Source organism: Lycorma delicatula, chromosome 4 (genome assembly GCF_047948215.1).
Source record: "Lycorma delicatula isolate Av1 chromosome 4, ASM4794821v1, whole genome shotgun sequence".
Taxonomy (NCBI): Eukaryota; Metazoa; Arthropoda; class Insecta; order Hemiptera; family Fulgoridae; genus Lycorma; species Lycorma delicatula.
In genome coordinates this window covers 40,027,389-40,049,584 of record NC_134458.1, presented here as the reverse complement: position 1 = coordinate 40,049,584, position 22,196 = coordinate 40,027,389, and the positions used below count along the sequence as shown (strand labels likewise).

General features: G+C 34.9%; 1 protein-coding gene across 3 annotated transcripts in view; it reads left to right on the top strand.

Annotated features, from left to right (window-relative positions):
- The window catches only part of sff (BRSK family serine/threonine-protein kinase sugar-free frosting), a 276,362-nt gene that overhangs the window by 132,183 nt on the left and 121,983 nt on the right, over positions 1-22,196 (top strand). For all 3 annotated transcript variants that reach the window (XM_075362769.1, XM_075362768.1, XM_075362771.1), the window contains exon 3: positions 19,010-19,095. In XM_075362769.1, coding sequence (XP_075218884.1) covers positions 19,010-19,095 — 86 coding nt within the window. The remainder of the gene's footprint in view (positions 1-19,009; positions 19,096-22,196) is intronic.

The following is a 22,196-nucleotide window of genomic DNA, read 5'->3' as shown; positions in this document are numbered from 1 at the left end:
ATTCAAGTATAGAGGTGTACCGTTAGAAGTTGAATTCTAAGATGACTGAAGAGTCACTAAAACGAAAATCGGGAAGGGCAGTGACAATAATAAACAGACGATTACTGTACACTTAAATGTGTAAGCAGGGGAACAAAAGAAGGAAGACATTTAACCCCAGTCTTTGTTCGCTACGGAATCGATGGTGAGAACAGACAACATAGTATATATATCTAACTTCTCACTGGGTGCCTAAAAATGTTCTAAACGCTGCGTTTCATAACTTGAAGTTTCCCGATAAAAAGCTTATTTTTATTTCCATTGTACGCATAACACAGTTCCGTTTAAATCAATTTTTTTACGGCTATAGATGATACCTGATTATTTCGCTAGATTGTAATTCTAATTCGACCGGATATCTATTTCGTTTCTATTTCTCTTATTCTATAAAATACCTTTAGTACGAAATGAAATCTTTGTTATTAATGAAAAAACGTTTTAATATAATCTTTATCCGTTTGCACATCGTTCAGAGAAGGTATTAAAATCCTGTAGTTGGTTTTTACTATATCTTAGTGACGGATTTTGTTTAATTCCGCTTTATTAAAAAGTACGGTATTTATCAAAGGCAGCCAACCAATTAAATTAAGACAGTGTAATCGATGTAGTGTGGGATTATAGAGCAGCGTAGGTGGATTAAAAGATATCTATGGATTTATATTTATCTCCGATACTTGTTTTGCTAAGATAGAATATTGTTTTTGTATTGGAATCGATTAAATAAATAAATACAGGAAAAATGGAATAATATGTTATAGAGAATTAAGCTTAGCATTACCTAGAATTCCAAATATACTAATGAATCCGCGAGTTAGGAAGGATTGCCGACGAATTATGCAGACAAAAATGTATTTTTTTTTTTTTTTTGTAAATATTTATAGAAATAATCATTTTAAATTCGAGAAGGCCGTTAAAATGCAGCGGATCAGCGAAATTTTAAGAAAGTATTTTCGACCGTGATGTAGTATAGATCAGTGCAGGATCATAAGAATCGGTCTGTGAGTGTTTATTTATCTTCTAAATTTATTATGCTATCGTAAGATTGTAATTTCTTTTGTACGAAAAATGGCATAATTTAACATATTAGAAACACTTCAATATTTTTTTTTTAATCTATAAATGAGTGTAATTTTACAATAATAATCCAAGACTTCCATAAAACGCATAACTAATCGATCTTAAGCTGCGACTAACCGCTTAGACCTAAGTCTCTGTTTCTCCCTATTATTAAACGAAGTAACATTTTCTTGCAAAAAAAAAATCTATCGAACACGACGGAAACTGACAAAATGCAGGCGTTGTATAAGAATACATATGCCAGCCGGCCGGAGACGGAATCAAAAGAGTCGGATTTAGATCTAAATTTCTTTCCATTTTTTAAGCGGCGTAAAATACGAACGATTTCATTTTTTTTTTTTTTTGAAAACTGATGAAATAGAGTTAATTGGAAAAGATTTAATAATTTTCTTTTCATAGATAAATTCCAAATGTGATATTCGTAAATATTTCACGTTCCATAATCACATCTCTGAGTCTATGTGGTGATTTCTGAGTCGATCGACCGTTTACGTGAACCTTTGTTTCAAGGCTGTTCGTGTACCAATAAAAAGTCTTGAATTCTATGTTATGCGTTAAACCAATAAGGTAGTAATTTTGACCTTGATGATATAATATTTATGACATATCTCAATCGATGACAGGATCAAAATGATTTATCTTCGGATGAATATCCAGCTAAGATTTTTTACTCGTATAAAAATGATGCGATAAATCTGAAAAATTGAAATATGTTTATTCGCGAACGACTGAACCTTTACTTATATCTGTATGAAGTCTTTTTTCTAAATATGCCATCTGCAGACCATAACCGGTAGAAAATGACGGAATCTGTAAAAATGGAGCGATCCAATAAGATTTTGCGGTTACATTATTAACCTTGGTAGCACATTCCAGCCGCGGTCCGCAGTGAAGATCAAAATATTCATTTTTTGTATGTACACCTCCTTTCTTTTATCACTGAGATAATGTTTTTACATCGGAATTATTAAAATAATTTTTATAATTCTATTTCGGTGTTATAAGTCTAATATGAATCCAAGAAATATTAGTTTGTCGCAGTCGAAAAAAGATAATTTTTCGTAACATTTGATAACATGTCACCGAGTAAATTTGTACTGTATATAAAGGTGTATGAAAGTATCATATTTTACATTTACCGTCGTAAATTTTAGTTCTGGTCCCCCATTCTTGCTTTGGTTTGAGAAAATTCATACCTCTATTCCTACTTGCACATCGAAAACCAATTTTTTTAACAATCGTAAATAAGTTTACAAGAATAATTAAAAATTTTGTTGTGTATTATTTTGAACAGGCAGTCTGAAAAGTGTGAAAGATTTAGGAAAAAACAGATTCATTTAAAATATTCTGTTGAGTTGCCTGTGGGATTTAGCAACACTGCGTAGTCCCGTGTTTGGTAATATTTTGTTGCCAAATTATAGAAATATTAGGGTTGCTTTCAAACATCTTCTAGCCTATTTTACGATGGGTTTAGGGGTCTTTTTTACCTTATAAAATCGCGTATTTTATTCCGCCTTACGTTACCTCGTCGTGAATGTATTGATACATTTATATTCGCTGTCCCTTTCACTCTCTCTCTCTCTCTCTATGGTATAAATAAATTTTAGAATCTGTACAAGGTTATTAATTTTTTTAAAAAACAAATATGACTATTTTTTAGGAGGACTATATTTATGAATTTCTGTCATTAATTTGAATTAATTTGCTTTTTCCATTATTTTGGTGATTTTAGGTATTTAAAAAAATGGTTAAGATAAAAATACATTTTTTACTCTTCTATTTAATAGATATATTTTGAATGCTTTTTGTTCGAACTTATGGAGCTCGCAAGTCGCATTTACCAAATAACTGGACAAAAATCGTATTTTTCCACAACTTTAAAATACAAAAATACACGTTTCTCGTCACTTTAAGTCGGTCGTTAATGGAACTATTTAAACAGAAGTGCGTAAATTGAGATCTATTGTATTTTTTCCGATGTGTTTTAAAAAATTATATCGGCTCCGATTGCGACTTATTCTTTCCTTTGCCGATCGATAATTAAATTTTATTTGTTTTACCCGTTGATCTTTCAGCGGATTAAAGCTGCAAAAATAGATTCGTATTTATTAAAGTATTATGTAATACAAAACTTATGACAACGTATTATTAATTTAGTTAAAGAAGAAAAAATCAGTCTTTATCGTAAATTTTCACATTTTTTCTCTTATTTGTGGTACAGGGTTCGTTACTGGGTTACGTTTTTTAATCTTTATTTTAATAGCATTCCTAATTACATAACTTTAAAAATATATACATCAAATACATTCTTACCGAGATTAAAAAAAGGTACGTGAAAGCGGTGTAATAGATGGATAAAATGTTCATTATTGAGAATACCGAAAAGAGTTTTTACTACGTAGTTAGAAGACAAACTTCTTTTACGTGAGAAGATTATTTCTGTCGAATAATGACCTCGTATACTACAACCAAAAATTTTGGCCGAGAAAAAACTTTTATTCTTTCATCTTATCAAACTGTTATTATCTATATATCAAATTATCTGTCAAATTTATATTTTCATAACTTAGGATTGTCAGAAATTCAGTCGTAAATTACAGATTTTTTACAAATAAATCTGTAATAAACATAGTTAAGGAAAATATAGTATTTACTACGGATCTCTTACTCGAACGAATTTCAGTAATTTATTGAAATCGCTTTTAAGAAATTTATCGTAAGTAGATCAGTAAAATCGATAATGTAAATCCGCAGTTAAGATAGAACGTATTTTTAGAGAAACAATAAAATTTAAAATTTTTTTAAAGGTAATCACTCGGCTGACTAATCTCTATTCCTTTTTCTTCGTTGGTAATTCTGTAACTTCAACATATCTATTTCAGCCTTCATCTTCTCTTATCTGTTATATTTAATTAAATATTTGTCGTTCTTTACGGTTTTTACCTTCTACTTATCTCTTTATTATCTTATTATCTAACGCTGGATCTCTTAATACACATCTGACCACCTAGACTTTCCTATATCGGCCTATTTCAAGAAATATGTACGGGGAAGACAGTCGTTACCCCTGCCTTTTTTCTTATATTCATCTTAAGGCCTCTTAAAAGTCATGTAACACCGTACTAAAAGGATCTCTTTCTTTACCTTTTTGTTCTTACTGTTGACCGTATCGAAAAATTTCAATGCTGAATTTTTTAGAAGCGCTTAGTACGATTAAAAAAAAAAAAATTAATACGTTTATTATCAAGTAGTATATTCAATGTCTTTTATATAGCATCTAAGGACCGTAATTCCGATAAAATTCTCGGAAAAAATCACTTTTTTCGAATATAACCGCTACACAAATCGGTTAACTTTGAGAAACATCGACTGCAGAGGCTTCATGTCGATGCTGACATGTCAAAATTCAATTCTCGGGCTATCTGTAAAGAAATAAGAAAACGTTTTAACGAATCAAATAGGTGATATTAGTCTTTAAGGTAAGAAAGAATTTCTTGGGACTCAAATAATCTGATATGCTTAAAGACTTTTCATATTACCGTTTTAGGTGACGCATTTTATTTTTTAAGTTATCTTAAAACGCATCGATTTAATATAAAGTAGTGATTAGTTTTGTCGTAATCCAACTGTTAAAAAAGTTTTTGAAAATTGATGAACTTTTTTTTTGTTGGAATAAACCAACAATTTTTCTATAACCGTGATCGCTACGAAACCGACCGTAAGAAAGCGATGAAATTTTTTATGGTAATTCCTAACCGATAAAATTATAATCAATAAATTTAATCAAACTTAATAAATATGAATTTTTATTTATCATTTGAAGTAACAATACACGATTGTTTCCCATTATTCTGGTTAATATTCGGGGTGACTTGAAAAAGTAAGGTCGCGAGAAAATCTTTGCCGTTGGTAATTTCTACTTACAAACTGTAGATGAAATATTTTAACAGAAAGTTCGGATTAATTTTTTTTGAAAGAATTTTTCAATTCCAGCATTCCGTTCACAAATAGAATATTTTGTTTCTATCAGCATATAAGTTAGTAAAAAGTGTCGGTAATTAGAAAATAATTCTATATAAGCAACGTGTTTTCCTTCAACTTCATCTACAAAAGAAACAACGTAAACAGCACTGTTAACAGAAACACATTTTTTCACCGTGTCATTTTTTAAATTTATTTGCTAATCGAAAATAAATAGGGAATAGCTGCTTTTCTAAAATAGGGTGTATAGGTAATTATATTTCTCTGATGTCTAACGATAATTTTTAATCGTAAAACTACTTTCAGGAATGATTTTAATACGGGATCGTTTTTTTATTCGGAGTAGAGAACTTTATATCAATACATATACAAAGGTGTACGTTTCAGATACTACAGTGGTTTACTGCAGTCGCTTTTGCTGGCGTTAAAACAAACAACTCCGTAAAGTTTCTCCGTCGCACTTTCTGATCGCACCGCTAATAATATTTCTCGTCTCACAACGTTTGTGTTTTTTAGCGACCGAAGAAATGATTTATTCACGTCCGATAATAATTTTTAAAGCGAGTCTCTTAAAAGACACATGATTATAGTCGTAAGATAGGAACGAAATCTAAAAAAGAGATAAATATTAAAAATTAAAAAACACGACTGCCGAAAAAAAGTTGTTCTTTTTGTTCTGGTTTGGTTCCATCGTGATTTTGTATGATTTTATATTTTACTAGCAGATATCCAGCTTGGATTTTGAAAACTGGAAGATCGGTTGCGAACATATAACAACATTTCGGAATAACCGTGATCAGTTAGATCGGTTGATGCGTGCAAAAGTTAGCCTTCAACCTACTAACAAACACGTTTGAATTTTGAAAATCGGACGATTGTTTACAGAGATATTATAGGAGCACCCCATTTTACCTCCCAAAACAGCGTCCCAGAGGCACCCCGTTTCTTACCATTTGATGGTGATGATTGTTCTAGCCTCGCACGAGATGCTCGTATCACCTCACCACTCTAGCCTCACATGCAGTCCCCAACGGAAGCCCATTATTATTAAACAGAGATTCTTATCAAACACAGATTTTTAAAACAAATTTATTTAATATTATTTTATTTTATTTAACGTAAATTTAATTCTATTATTTTTGTAATTTTATTCATTCGATTGATTTGAATTCACTTCAAACTCAGGTAACACAGTGATAGAGGCTCACAGTTCATTAAAATTTGTGCTTCAACCGGCAAATCTCCACTACTACATATAATTTTATATATATACATACATATATATATATTATATATACATATTTATATAACCTGTGACACTTCCGGATACCAAGGACCCTTTACACCCTTACCACCTCTGACTACGTCGCTAGTGATTTTATTGGATGGGAAAGAAATACCTTTTTCTTTTTTTTTGATGTGGAAGGGGGTTAATGACCAAAGTAGTCGATGCCCCGTAAAACCTCAAAAAAAAAAAAATAATAATGTATCATTTCACATTACACTGCGTTAATCTGGTTTCTAGTTTACTTGTAACCGGCGCAGATGTATTTATACGAACTTCTGATATGTTCAATGTCCTTCTTGTTTGTTGAATTTCTAATACAGGCACCCGCTTCCAGAAACTTTGTTGTGCTTTTTACGGTCACGAAGACAATCATTGAACTTTGGAATCCTTACCGTACGTACACTCACACTCATGTGTCTCCTCATCCCCGTTACGACGTTCTGTCAGTCTTAAATGATTGATCCAAGAAACTGACGACGACCTGTTTTCAGCCGTGGCAGAAATTTTGTCATGACGTTACAGTCTTTAGTTTTCAATCAAAATCGAGCGACATCAAACTTAAAAGGTGCCGCTTATTCTAACAATTCACCGAAAGTCGACGAAACGTTTTACGGTAGAAAGCCGTTCAAATTTTTCATCCTCTTCAACTGTTCGTCTTCTGCTCGATCTCAAATAAGTAAACCGTTTGTAACAACTGCTAATAAATTCCTTCTTGTAGCCTGATAACTTCTTCTAATAACCAGGCAAATTCTTCTCCGATTTAAAAGAAGATTTAATACACGCTAGTTATGTTTCAAATCCTTTATTACTTTTTTGTCGAGTAATAACCTCAAGCGCGATTAGTGACTAACATATATGATTAAATCTATGTGAACGTACGATCGCATACGTTACATACAACGTATGTATTCGAATGTAGGCGATTAAAAAGTAAACCGTCAGTGGTGGTAGCATTATATAAATATCGCAAGAAGGTCATTAATAACTACACGCTATCTTAAGGCGGACGGTAACGTGTCATCGCTTTGACAATTTCGGAGTACGGTTTTTTAATGTAAGGTTATAACAATATAATACCGTATATAAAATTTTACTTATGAATATTCAGGCAACGGAGATAAATATTTTGATAATGTAGCTATAGTTTGTGAAGGAGGAAAACGAACGTTCGCTTTCCGACGGGAATGATGTTAATACTTCGGATGGAAACGAGTAAAAATTTTTTAGAGAAATAGAATTAAATGAAAAAGCCTTAAATGAAAAACAACAACGTCAGAACAAGAATTGTAACACCGTCACAGACTTTCTGGTCCCGTGTTATGTTGCCGATAGTGCTTAATTTCCGACGGAACGATAAAGTAAAAGAATAACAAGCTGCGCTCGTTTTAATAACCCGAGTTCAGCTGTACAAACTGTCTAAACACGGTGAAATTATGCTTTCTTGTCGCGAGCGATTTGTACCGGATACGGGTCAACGTGACGTTTATTTTCTGTAAGTAGAGGAATGAAAGGTTTTTTTGTTGTCTTAACAGACAAGATACTACTACATTTTGTAGTACGTAGAACTACGCAGTCTTTTAACATATATTAAAAAAAGGAATGAAATCTTTATTTCTTTTTTCTACTATATCTTCCGTACTTACATGTGAAAAAACATTCGATATTCTACGACTAATTTAACGGAAAGAATATATGATCTCACCGCTTTGTTTTCCAGTAATACTAACATCGGTGTCAGTCGTTCGCCTTTTACCTCTCGTAATAAAACTCATATACGCGCTTGTTCACACATACACACGCGCATCTAATCGCCCTCCTATCGCGCTGATAATCGCTCTTCTCCCTTTACTTAAGCTTTGCTCAGAAGATTTGGTTCGGTGAGTTTAAAGCTCGGTCGGATAGGTTAACGATAAAGTACGACATAAGCGAGAAATAATGTATGTACAGTTTAAAAACAAGTCATTACAAAATTTCATAATACATTTTCTATGTCACAAAATTCTATGTACAAAAATCCATTTGAATTTTAATATATAAGTTTTTAATATTAAATCTGCTCTGCGTTTTATTATGATCTATATGAAGTAAATACGTTAGTATTATTTCTATGGTGATTACTGTTTAGCTTTCTTAGCTTCATTCTTTTATTATATTTTTACGCATTTCGGTATAACCTTGTCAAAACGTATCGTACTGCTGATGCGTTCTCTCACAGTGTTCTTAGCAGAAAATAAAAAATAATTATTATATTCATAACAATTTTAACGTATGTAGTATACTTTCAAAATATAATATTATAAATATTCTATTCAAAATAGGATAATATTTCGTTGAATCTGAATTATTCTATAAAACATATTTTTCCGTATTCGTGTACACTCAATATACTTTAACGATAAAAACGCAGAGGCCCGTTTGGCCCAGAGGCTCCCACATGTCTTCGCCTGCATATTCATTTATTCTTTGATCCGTTCGTCACAAATATTTTTAAAAACTCTAACTTATGCTTCACTTCTTTGTCGCACGATTTGGTAAAATAAAATCGAGATGTAAGAGAATCGAATAGATACTGACACTAAAATTTACTGTTAACTTTTAAATTGAATTTAATACTTCAAAATGTTTTCGACTAAAGCGAGAAACTTGTATATAATTTCACAAACAGTGCGATTAATACTACGTAATATTTTGAATAGTTTAACTATGCTGTCGCAGTTTTGTTAGATGTTGAGCGATAATTTCAGTAACTTAGAACATCTATCAGGTATAATCAAATGACTGTAGGTGACCCGATGACATTTAAAAGCGACTCCTGAAAACGACAGCCGTTCTCAAAGAATATCAAGCGCATCCCGTTCGTAACATATTAGGTTATTTGGTTTGCTTGAAATTCTCCCGCCACCACCACATTCGGCCACCCTAAAGCATACGACTAAATTTCTGTGCCCCAAACAGCTACTGAGCCTCGAACAGTTTAACGACCAGTATCCTAAATACCTCCTAGAGCTTACCGAACAACGTGAGTGGACTAAGTGCGGTGCCATACACTACCAACCGCTTTACGCGTCCCAACCGCTCATTTATCATATATTTGCTAAAATGGGTAGGCGCGCCCCGTCAACTACTAAAAACATATGACATTCATAAATTAAAATTTATTTCGTCGAGACAGAAATTCGTTGCCACGCCTAGGTCGCTGAATGCCAGCAAGTACCTGTCCACCATATTAAAGCGCTTGGAGCCTTAATTAGTTGGAGGTCAGCCATTCATATCTCTAGATTAGCTTCCCACAGCAATGCGGTAGGAGTCTTTTCCCTTAGGTAAACTACTGATGTCGGTTGAACAAAACAACCGCATCAAGGAACTCCCACACGGTCCTACAATGCGGCTGTCGCCACATTGACTCGTCGCTTGTGAGAGACCAATTTTCCCCTTGACCTCTAAAGTTCCAGGGTGGCTCGGTCTCTGGCCCCCTCCAAGAGCAGAGCAGTCAAACATCAGGTGTTCATTTGACTGGACCTCCCCGCAGACGCACAGCTCATCAGCTGCCAGGCGGAACCGAAACAGATATTGGTTTAAATTAACATGGTTGGCGAGCACCTGGGCACCCGTTGCCCTTAAAAACGAGCTCGAGGCATACCATCCCCCCAGATCCTGTATAAATTTATACAAGGATCTTCCCTTAGTCATGGTTTGCCATTCCAGCTGCAATGCATCCATCACGAGGTTCTGCAGCCTTCTCCGCAGACGGGAGATGGGCAACTGAACGAAATTTATATCCGGTGCATTGTGATCACCGTTCCGCTCCGGTACTGGCCCGGCTCGAAACCGCATCCCAAATATCTCGGCCTTCCGACCTCTTCGCAGTTTTTACATGGCTGCCCAAACGGGCGCCGCGTAAAGGGTCATGGTTTCAAAGACACCTCCGTACACCGTGTTCATTTGACGGCACGACAACCCATAGTCTTTCCGAGCAATCCTTCAAAATTTGTGCATCACTGAGACGGCGTCCGCAGCTACTTGCTTAATGTGGTTGCTAAACAGCAACTTCTCATAAAACAGAACTCTAACTCGGCTGATTACACAGCCTTTATACTTAATATGGGATTTCGACTGAATGAAAATTTGTCTGCACACTTGAGAAGCATAAACTTCGTCTTGGCACAGAAATCTTTAAATTTTGAATGTCCATCCAGCCTTCCGCGGTCGACAAGGCCACTTGCGCTCGATTTTCCAGCTGTGGTCGTGACCACGAAATTAAAGGAGACAGTCATCGGCGAAAGACTGGGCCGTGACCCCTTCTAAGAATGTCAATCCCAGAAACCCGTCAAACACCAGGTTCTACAGCAGGGGACCGAGAACGGAACCCTGCGGGCTTCCCCTGGTGACGGATTTTTCCACAGCTAGGTGCGCATCTTTAAACACAGCCTTACGATTAGACAAATAACGTACTACGGCCTGCAGGGCTACGAAAACATTGCGGCTTTCCAACTCATAGAGGACAGAACTCCAACAAAAGAAAAGAAATGCTGCCTCTATGTCAATAACGATTGCCAAAACATATTTACAGTCGGCACTTTCCACCTCGGCAAGAGCATTTAAGATGCAATTCTCGGTGCCAACCCCTTTTATGAATGGATTGGCCTCAATTTAGAAAACAGTTCATATCGATGTTTTCCCATAGCCGTTCCACAACCAGCCTTTCCAGCAACTAACCGATAATCGGCAAGAGGCTGATGGGTCGATAACTACTGACCTCACTAGGATTCTTTCCTGATTTTAACAGCACCCTCACCAAAGCCACCTTCTAGCAAGCCGGAAAGGAGCCCCAGCTAAGGCACCCCGAGAACAGCCTGCCAAGCGGTTCTCTTATGACAGGCAGCAGACGGTAAAATATATCCGGGTCAAGTTGGTCAATCCCCGGTGTCTTTTTCAGTGCCATTCGAGAAACCCACTCGGTCTATATCTACGGGATCAACAGCCAGCCCACACGCCAGGGAATGGTGTCACTCGCCCTGACGCCGACTTCTGCTTCACCCTCCGGAGGATTTGGAAACAGATTATCCAGGAACGCCTGGTAAGTTGCCACAGATATTAAAGTGTGGTCTCGACAACCAAACCCGCATCCAACACTGAACATTACGTGCAATGGCTTTGGCTGGTAAGAAGACTTTGCGAGCTGCCAGGGCAACTCGCGCATGCAGTCTTGCCCTAACTTGAGTTTGGCTTCCTTGATGGCAAGAACAAACTCGTTACGGGCGCGCTGGTAGATCCGCAGACGCTCAGCACGCACGTCGTCGACGATAATCCTCGTTAGGGGGCGACGCTGGCATATATTCCTAGCGGACCTAACTCTTGCGCTCAGCACACTAAGGTCAGAGGATCACCACTTTTTCCCGGGCTTCCTCCTGCGTCAAACAGACGGCTCCCCGGAAGCGGCGGTCATGACGGCTCCAGGCACTCTGATCAGTGGACTGTCCACCGCTTAAGGGTTCGTCCGGGTTGCCCGAGGTCACCGTAGGACCTTATCGCAGCCAGTCTTGATTGCCCGGTCGAATTGCTCAGCCAGCAATTTTATTTCCTCCCTGTACTCCATGCACCATTCCAACCCCTGCAAAGCAGCTTCCAGTGAAGCTCATGGCTTCACTGGTGGCTCACCGGGAATGATGCAGATTTAACTGCCTCAGGCGTAAGCGTTCAACATGGTGGAGTCCGTCCTCAAAGGCTTCTTCCAATTCAGGCGTCACCGTAAGCTGTGTTTTTCACAGCTCTCGACCGAGCAATATCATACTTTTCAAAACTGTTTTGTGCTTGTGCACGTTTTTCAGTATTGAATTTGATGTACTGTTTTAGCCAAGGCGACTGGAAGAATTCCAGAACTCTGTGAATGTGTTTTACTCTCGATCGGGTGCACAAGTTAAGTTTCGTATAGTGTAATACGAAACGATCTTTGTCATACAATGTTGTCAGAATTTTTTGACCGGACATCTCTTTACATTTTTCAAATAAGATACCATGAAGTCCCTAAACTTCATCCCACATTCCTTTTCTTTACTGGCATCGGGCAACCGTATCTGTTGTTCACCGTGTCACTTATATTCCAGCAGATTTTTGTTCAAATTTTACAAATTTGAACAAATGGATCTGATGAACTGAAGCGGTGAAAGCACTGCGGACAATATTTTTGACTGCAGCAATGAGCCTTTGCGAGACCCGAAAGGAGATAAGATAGCCCGTTTTTACCGTCTTTGGTATTTGTAACGCAGTAATGGAGTTTATCTCTCGTCTCCTTTACAAGCAGCAATAGGTGTACGCAATGGGTACGATCGAGGTTTTCGGTAACACGCACCGGGTACACACGATCGTTATCTTCCTCATAGCCGTAGATATTGATGCTTATTGTGGGATTTAACACTTCGAAGTGATCAATATCTTTTACCTTTACTGGATGTGATATCCCGGCCATGTAAATTTCATGATCGTACTTTGCATACCAAACCTGACGCTTGTTACGTGCGGGTTGATATTGGCGGTATGCTAACACGGAACAGAGGAAACATTTTTGATCATGCGGATTCTTTATATTAATTATCGCCTTTTTTTTGTAAGTGTTTTTGTGTTGCTACGAATGTACTACAGGTAGCATTTAGAGGGCAATAATAAACAATATTTAAATAAATTTAAATGATTTTGTTCATTTCCCATCCGCTACCATTATTAATGAACTTTGTCAGTGTCTGATTTTTCAACAGATGCTATCCATAACCCTTTGACGACGTCGGTTTTGTCATCCAAATCTATAACTGTTCTAGTTTTTCCATATAAATATAGGTTCGTTAGTGTCATTTCTACTCCATCTTCGAGACATGTCTGTTTCATAAGTTCAGCGTTTACAGCAGCGTACCTATAGAAACAAAGACTAATGTTAGTTCATTTGCAAATACATATTGACTTTTTTTCTTTATAGCTGAAAAATAAATTGTTAATATCAAATATCACCACATACAAAGAACAGTAACTTAAAAAAATAAAACATTTTTATAGTTACCATTTTATGTTGCCGTCAAAATGTCTGCCTTCTTCCTTCAAACAGTTCAGGATGTTCTTCTGGTACCACAGAAGGGTTGAATGAAGATATACTTCATCAAAGTCAGATAGGTCCCATAGATGAATAACATTACTATTTATTGCACTAATAACTACCGGTGATACCATTTTTTTTATGATCTCTAAAAATATAAAAATATGATTCCGTTTTAAGATATATCAATGATGTAAAATAACTTATTTTATTTTTTTTTAATTTTGTTTGTTTGAAAGTCATTTAATCATTACATACAGTCAAATTTAGATATATTTAAGGGTAGGTAATTTTTAAATAACGTTTTTTTTAAACTTACCTCGTTTTTTAAGATGATGAAACTTTAAGATAACGCTGTGTTCACTGTTCACAAACTGGGGAAGAAATGATAAGATGATGAAACTACACTTAATATTTTTTTTTTTAATTTTAAGATGATGAAATCGCACTTTATAATTTTTTTAAAACTTTAAGATAACACTGTGTTTACTGTTCAAAAGTTGGTGAAGAAATGATGCGATGTTGTGAATGCTTTATATAATGTAGCAAAACAGACTGCTGCGATTACAAAAATTGGTTGGAACGACAATGTAAGGTTAGTTCGCATTCATCAGCTATTCGCGTCTGTTACGCGTCAACACTCACACCGTCAACGTAGTTTGTTGTGCTGATACGAAACCGTACACACGCGCACGTACGTGCAATTTTTTGTATGTGGGTGAACTGATAACTAATATTATTTAGTTTAACTGCTTATCTGCTTGTAGACGCGAAAAACTGGCGGGACGTTGAAGGCCGGAAATGTAACATTTTTTTTTTTTGTTAAAGGTTGACGATAAAAATGTTACAAAATGATTATGTTATTACCAAAAAAAAAAAAAAAATAATAATAATAATAATAACTAGTTGGTGCGGTTAATTGGCATTTCCTGTTTTACAAGGAAAAAATAAAAAGTAATTAAATTTTTCCTTGTTCGAGCGGGTATAAATAGTAGACCTCGGGTCACTTCGGCCAGCGGTTCCTTCAGTCGCGCGCCAAAACTCGCACAGTGATCATTTCTGTGCTGCTCCGTTGACGCACGCACGCGAACACACACGCAGACACCACCTCCTGGTGTTCCACCCACTGCGCCGGCGATGACGAGCGTTTATAGAAGTCGCCTCTTGTGTCGACGTCACAACGACCAGGATCATCCTCGAGGTACGTCTAAATCTTTATTCACACACACACACACACACACACACACACACACACACACACACCACCTCCCGGTGCGAAAAATTGACGGGACGGTCGTACTTATGACATTTTTTCTTCTTAAGTTGCGAGAAGGACGCTAGGCTGCGGATTGGTGACGGAGTGCGATTGTGACGTTTCATGATGGCGGTGGCGGCTTTAGGAGGTACTAAAATTAAATTCTTATGTAGAACAAATTTCACCCGGTATATTGGCGAGCAGCTGTAGCCGATTAGTTTAAGTCGTTAGTCATCCACCCAGTTGACCAACCGTTGCCGGTTTGAAACCTAGCCAGACCAATTTTTTTCACTGTAAATATTATTTATTTAATTCTACCAGTCGTGACGTGTTGCATCACAGCACAATGATAGGACTAAGATAGATGAAAAAACGTCATCTAAGATGGCCGACTACCGCCATCTTGGATCATTAACGTCATCAAAAATTGCCGACAGCCGCCATTCTTGGATGACGTTATTTCCGACGACAGTACTCTTATTTTTGTACTACTCCCAATGTCCTCTTGACCGAGTCGAACGTACTATTGCACATCGGCATATTGAGCCGACCGAAACTCGAATGATATTCGACTACGTGTGACAACCATAAGAATTGGCTGTATATCGGACGTCACTAATTTCAGGGACGGCCGAGCGGCTTGTGCGCCTTTTATTTCGTCGCCATTGTAATATCCGTTTCTGTAAAATAATGAAATAAAAATACAAAGTAAAATTAAGAAAGTTTCTTCATTTTACTTCCATTGTTCCATGCATAGCAGCTTTCCGAACGCGCTGTATTGTAATCGTTAATCGGCAAAAAAATGTAGTAGATATTACAAAAACTGCAAAGGTGAAGTGTAATTACAATACCTTTGGTGAAAACCGATCTTTTCCGGGATTCGTTCTTTATTTAACACAGAAAAATATGAAAAACTTTGATAGCTATGAACATGTTATTTTGTGATATCTGACCAAGTGATCGGTTGTCATGCCAGTCGTTTTTTTAGGTTTGTTTATCATAATTTTTTTTAATAATTAAGGGCTGATTGAATTGTCTTCAAATTTAGATCAAATCAAAGACCGTGTTTCAAATTAACGAAACATAACAGGGTTGATCTTCAATACTGAAAGGAGAATATTTGTTGAGGGAAAAGTGAAATCAGATTGTCCGCCGTATTGGAAAATGATCTCTTCATTCAATTTAATAATCGTCTTTTCGATATTTATTGTTGAACGATAATTAAATTGGATAAGCAATACTGGATTTAACTGTCATATAACGGAAAGTTTATAATGAAATCTATTTACAAACCACGATAGTCTACCCGTATAGACCAACAGCATTTCAAAAGCCTTTAGGTCTATTTGATTTTACTGAAAAAAAGTTTACTAATAAATAATTATCAGATCCAAGCTTATTATTTTAATAAAATTTCATTAACAAAAATTAAATTGCAAGTTGCTTTGTTTCCTATTAAAGCAAAAATCGATTAAATGGACGTAATAATTTCAATTGTTATCACGTACCAGTGATTCTTTTGTATATATATTATTACTTTTTCGATTACATTATTCTGAAAAAATGTATGATTAATACTTTTGTTTTAACTCTATCGAAAAAAATTTATCAGGAAGATGAAAACGTTACTCGCGTATTTACAAAGTTAATTTATACGTATAAACAACTAGACAAAGTTTATTAAGTGTATTTACAAACTTTACTAAGTTTATTTATACGTAAAAATAATAAAAATAAAAATATTATTTATCTTTTAGAAATCAATTTAAACAAATTATTAAATACTAAAGACCGAAACTATAGCGTGTAATAAAATAGTATGAGAAATCTGAAGAATCGTTAATGAAAAAAAAATCTATAACTAGATGAGCATTTTTAAAACGGTTAAAGCAGTTATAATCAGAAGATGTAAAGTTAATTTATACATAAACAGGAATAGAAAACCAAAACCGAAAGAAAAAAAATTATTAAACAAAATACTAGGAAGTATTGCAAGAAGATAAACCATTATTTAAAAAAAAATTGAAAAATAAATTTAGTACAATTTAGTCGTGGACAGTCCGAATTGAAAGAAAAAGGTTAGCTTTACAACATCATCAGTACAACTTAAATTCTTCACGTGAACCGGCTGCCTCGCCTGTTCCATTATCCTTTTATAGAATAGAATAAAGTAAGGATCTTCTCAGTTACTACCGATAGCAAAGACCTATATAATCTACGTAAATATCTTCTACGTTAAAAAAGTTTAGACGAGATAAATCTTAATGTTTTTTGCGGTAGAAAAACTATTACAAATGACATTTTAAAGTGATTATATTTATTTAATAATTTTTGAGTAATGATATGGGGTCGATGTGTAGTAAGCTTATTAGAATTCAAATATCTTATAGACCTTTTTAAAACTCTCCAAAAGTATTCATTTTCTGTTTATTAATTTGTTTTTATTTTTATTTTTAACATAGAATAGTTATTGCAGAGGTTATTTACTAAAAAACCACGTGTAATTTCTTAAAAATTCTTGTGGGATTTCTAGGCACCCTAGAAACTCCAAAAACGGTACCAGACACGTTTATAGCTTTAAGAACACTATAAAGCTAGATATTTCCAAAAACTTACCAGAAGGTTGAGCGGATGGGTTTGTAAAAAAGGGACTCAAAGCAAAGAACTGGCGCCGGAGAATTTGAGACCACGATAATTACTGATTCTACGATCGTAAGCAAACGCAAACGTAATTAAAATTTGGAATTTTGTGTGCTTGAATTATGTATAACGGAATGCGATTTGACTTTGGATTTGAACTTGGCGATTTGGAAAACAAAACAAGGTATGTTTAATTTCGATTATGTACAGCTGATATATATCGATTTGCATTATGAATTTAAAATGAATGCGTCCAGTATTTAGCCGTTACGAGTCGGATAACTCTTCGTATATTTTAGTAGCAAGACAATTTGAACAGCTGTTTCTCTTCGGTATTTGTTACCGCAGCAGCGAATCGACTGTAAAATTTTCGAAAATCAGTAAATTATTTTCACATCTTCTGCACAGAAGTAATTTTGGTCGCTAATATTATTAGTATTTAACAAAGACCGTGAACGAATAATCTTCTGTAAGTAATTAGTGTATAAATATTAAAATATTATTAAAAATGCGTTACCATCAATAACGATTTGCGTTTTGTATATATTTTTTATTATTTCCTTTGTATTTACCGATGACGATTTGACAATGGAAATACGGATCTGGTAATTTATTCTCAGATTTAATTTACTAACCGTTTGGCACCGTCGGCATTAATACAAATGTATAAAGTTCCACTTACCGACAATTTTAAAAGTATATATCCGAGTACTTTCGGAGCCGTTACTCCGTCATCAGGGATTTCCCATAAGATGCTAATTCAAATTCAAATGTATAATCATATTTAAATAATATAAATATTATTATACATTTGAATTCGAAAGTACTCGGATATATATTTTTAAAATTGTTGATAAGTGGAAATTCAATTTATACAATTTATTCTCAGTTTTGCAAACAAATTTTTATATTTTGTTGATATTTATTTAGCGTTTTTTTACCATGTTCTTACCGTAATAATGGTTAATTTAAATTATTTGACACATTTTTTATTCGGTTTATTAAAATAGCTGTATGATTATTTTTTGAAAGCCGAATTCAGCGAGAACAATGAGAAGAATTCGTTAACAGAATAGTTAAAGAATTATAGTTATTATTAGTTAATGGAATACATTTTTTTTTCTTTCTGTTTAGCCTCCGGGAATCACAGTCAGAGTATTACTTCAGAGGGTGATATGTATGAGTGTAAATCAAGTGTAGTCTTGTACAGTCTCAGTTCGACCGTTCCTGAGATGTGTGGTTAACTGAATCCCAACCACCAAAGAACACCGGTAACCACGATCTGGTATTCAAATCCGCATAAACGTAACTGCCTTTACTAGGACTTGAACGCTGGAACTCCGGAATTCTGAATCAGCTGATTTGGAAAGACGCGTTCACCGCTAGACCAACCGGGAGGGTAAACGGGAGACATTTAAAAAACCTTTTCGCACCCGCTTTTTAAGGTTCAAACTTGACAACGTTTCGTAGCAGTCGATATAGAACTAAAGAACTTCAGGATAGCTCAGAAAGGATTCTTTATTCCATTAATTAATTTCTTTAGCCGTATCGTTTTAATCTTGATAAAAACCTAGATTTATCGCTATTTTTCATTAAAATTTAACTGAAACTTGTACATAATAAATTTATTTCCTTTTTTTATTTACAGGTCGAACGGGAAATTGCAATAATGAAGTTAATCGATCATCCGCATGTATTAGGACTTTCTGACGTTTATGAAAATAAGAAATACCTGTAAGTTTTGCCGTTTATTATTTTATAATAATATAAGATAAATTTATACTTTAATGTTATAATTTAAGATCTTTATTATCAAAAATATAATCTTTAACGAATATTTACGTACAGTAAACGTTTAAATGTTCATCGAGCATAATCGTAAAGTTGTACGTTTGCTAAGATTATTCGATGTAAATTTCATAATTTTATAAAAAAGCAAATGGCTAGATTCAACAGTTTTTCTATCTTGCAGCTATCGGGAGTCGTCAAAGGAAGTCGATTAAATGCCGAAACCTCCTGAATTTCTTTCTTTAAAACAGCTAACTATCAGTTGTTTCGAAAGAGCTTTAATCTAAAGACGATCGTCGGTCCGATACGCCGCACGTCAGCCTCGTATATGTTGCTGTTTGCATTCCGATCTCTGTGTCGCGTGTCGTGTACCTTTTTTTCCTGTTTAGCTTCCGGGAGTTACCGTCAGGTATTACATCAGAGGATGAATAAGGATGATATGTATGAGTGAAGGTGGACTGTCGTCTTGTACAGTTTCAGGTCGACCGTTTCTAAGATGTGTGGTTAATTGAAACCCGACCGCCAAAGAACACCGGTATCCTCGATCTAGTATTCAAATCCGCATAAAAGTAACTGCCTTTTTTTGAACGTTGGAACTCTCGACTTCGAAATCAGCTGATTTGCGAAGACCCGTTCACCGCTAGACTAACCCGGTGGGTGCGAGTCACGTACTTTTACAAACGAATCTGCACGAAACCGAACGATTCTTTCCTAAACAAGGTGCACCCCGCATTAACATTAATTATCTCTATTATAATCTCAAAAATTGAAGTACGTTCGTTTTAGATTTTCACGCGCTTAAAGTGGAGTATTTTAATAAGCTTCTTACAGAGTAAAAGTATAAGTTATTATAGAGTATTATAATGTAGTATACATTTAGTGTATTGAATAAATTATAGAAAACAGAGTATAGAGGTAGATCGGAATTAAAACGATTTTAATTCATTATCGTTTTCCTCTGTTATCTTGCGTAGAAATGAACGGATCCGTTTATACATCTCTGCCTTAAATACACGTAATAAAGAAGGAAGTAAATCGTCCTGCGTAACGTTTTTCGTTATCTTCGACTTTTCAAGAAAGTTGAAAATTTAATTTTAATAAAAACTTTTATAAGCCGTTTAATTTAAACCGAATACTTTGGTGTTGGATTTAAACGGCCAGACGCAATCGCTCTAATCTAAGTACTGAAATTTTTTATAATGAAAGAAAGTAAAAAAAAAGAATATATATTATCGTCAATCATCGGTTTTCTCATGAGATTAAATGTAAGCCGTATTTTACGATAAAAATACCTTAAAACAAACGAATTTAAAGATAAATTTGTTAAAAACCTCTGGAAAAATTTATAAGAATTTTAATAAGTTCTGACGTGAAAAAATATATTTCCTTTGAAATTTGGCGACCTATTAACGAGTTTCGATTTTAATTACTCATTCGAATAAGGGCGTAAACTCCAGTTTACATACGGGGATCGAAGAAAAATTGCATTATCGGGTATAAGTGTCCTTTACCTAGATAGTATGTGCTGTTGATATCGTCTAGTAGTAGGTCGTTAGGAAGGTCGTTCGACGGTTAAAGTTCCGTCTTTGTCCAGGAAAAACATTATTGACAAAGTGAATCAAAAGACTGTTCCGATAATATGATTTTTTTTAAATTTATTTTCTTCAATTTATTTTTTTCTCTAGTTTGGAATATACCGCGTTTATCGAATTTCGGTCTGTAATTAAAAACGTTCACTTTTTTCTTCGGCGATTAATTTAGAGAAAACTTTATCAGGATCGACTGAAATTCTTTTTCTACTACCGGTCTACAATAAAATCGTGCTGAGAAATGTCACGTACAAGTGGTACGAGTAACATATGACAAACAGCTTTATACCGTTTGTAACTGTGCGTCTGTCAGAAATGCTTAGCTCCGATCAGACAACCGGAGAGTTATGCGGGGCCGTCGTATTACTACTATCTTTTGAAAAAAGGAAAAAAGTATTCGTCAGAAAAACGGCAGCAACCTTCTCCTGTAGCAAGATAGTTAAGTTAATTATCTGTGGAATTATTAATTTATTTCTCGATCGATTTATTTATTCATTAGGATGATTTACTAAACAGCATTTTAGTAATAATGAATGTTTATTTTATTTACCTTTTTAAATGTTCTGCGGTCGGTTCTTCACCGCCGTCTACCTCGTTGTCGATTGCAGAATCAGAAGAATCGTTTTCATCACCGATGAATATAACGAACTCGTCAAAGATTCCGTCTTTGTCCTGATATTCACATCCAGCCTTTTGAACATGAGCACAGTAACCGTTTCAGTACCGTCTTTTTAAACAAACTGTTAAAATCTATCTAATTCGCCCAGATCAGTTTTTCTTAAAACCTGTTTAATTTTAGCACCGGCTAATTCCATCGAATTTAAATCGCACAAATATAGAGGAATCCTTACAAGTTCGTTATCCAAACTAGATAAATACTTATCGATGTTATAAGTTTTTCAGCCGGACTGTGAAAGTTATAATAATTAAACTTTGAGAATATACAATACGCATAGTCGTACTTTTCACATAAAATACTATCGTATTAACATTCGCCTTGCCATTGTACTTTTCAATTTTTTATTAATTCTCTTGATTTACTGTGTACATTACTTTATTTTTCTTACGGATACTCTCTCCAGTCGAGCTATTTTCTACCGGTGCCTTTCTACGACAGAATTGTTTAAATCGTTTAAAATAATAAGTGAAGACCCTAAAACGGAAACATACTGTTTGTACAACGGAGAAACGAAAACTTTTACGTTTTTCCTTAAATCAAAAATCTTTCTTTAAGATACAAAGGAAAAATTAATACCGCATGAGTAGTTATTGTTTGATTAAAGTAAAATAATCGGTTAAAAAAATAATTGTAAATCGCACGAGAATTTTAAAAATTGTATGTTAAATCGTACTTAAAAAATTATACATATACTATCGTAAGTAGTATAAATAGAAAACCGACTTATAATTAGGTTAATTAGGAAACTTGATTTACATGATGTGTAATTCACCGTTCAG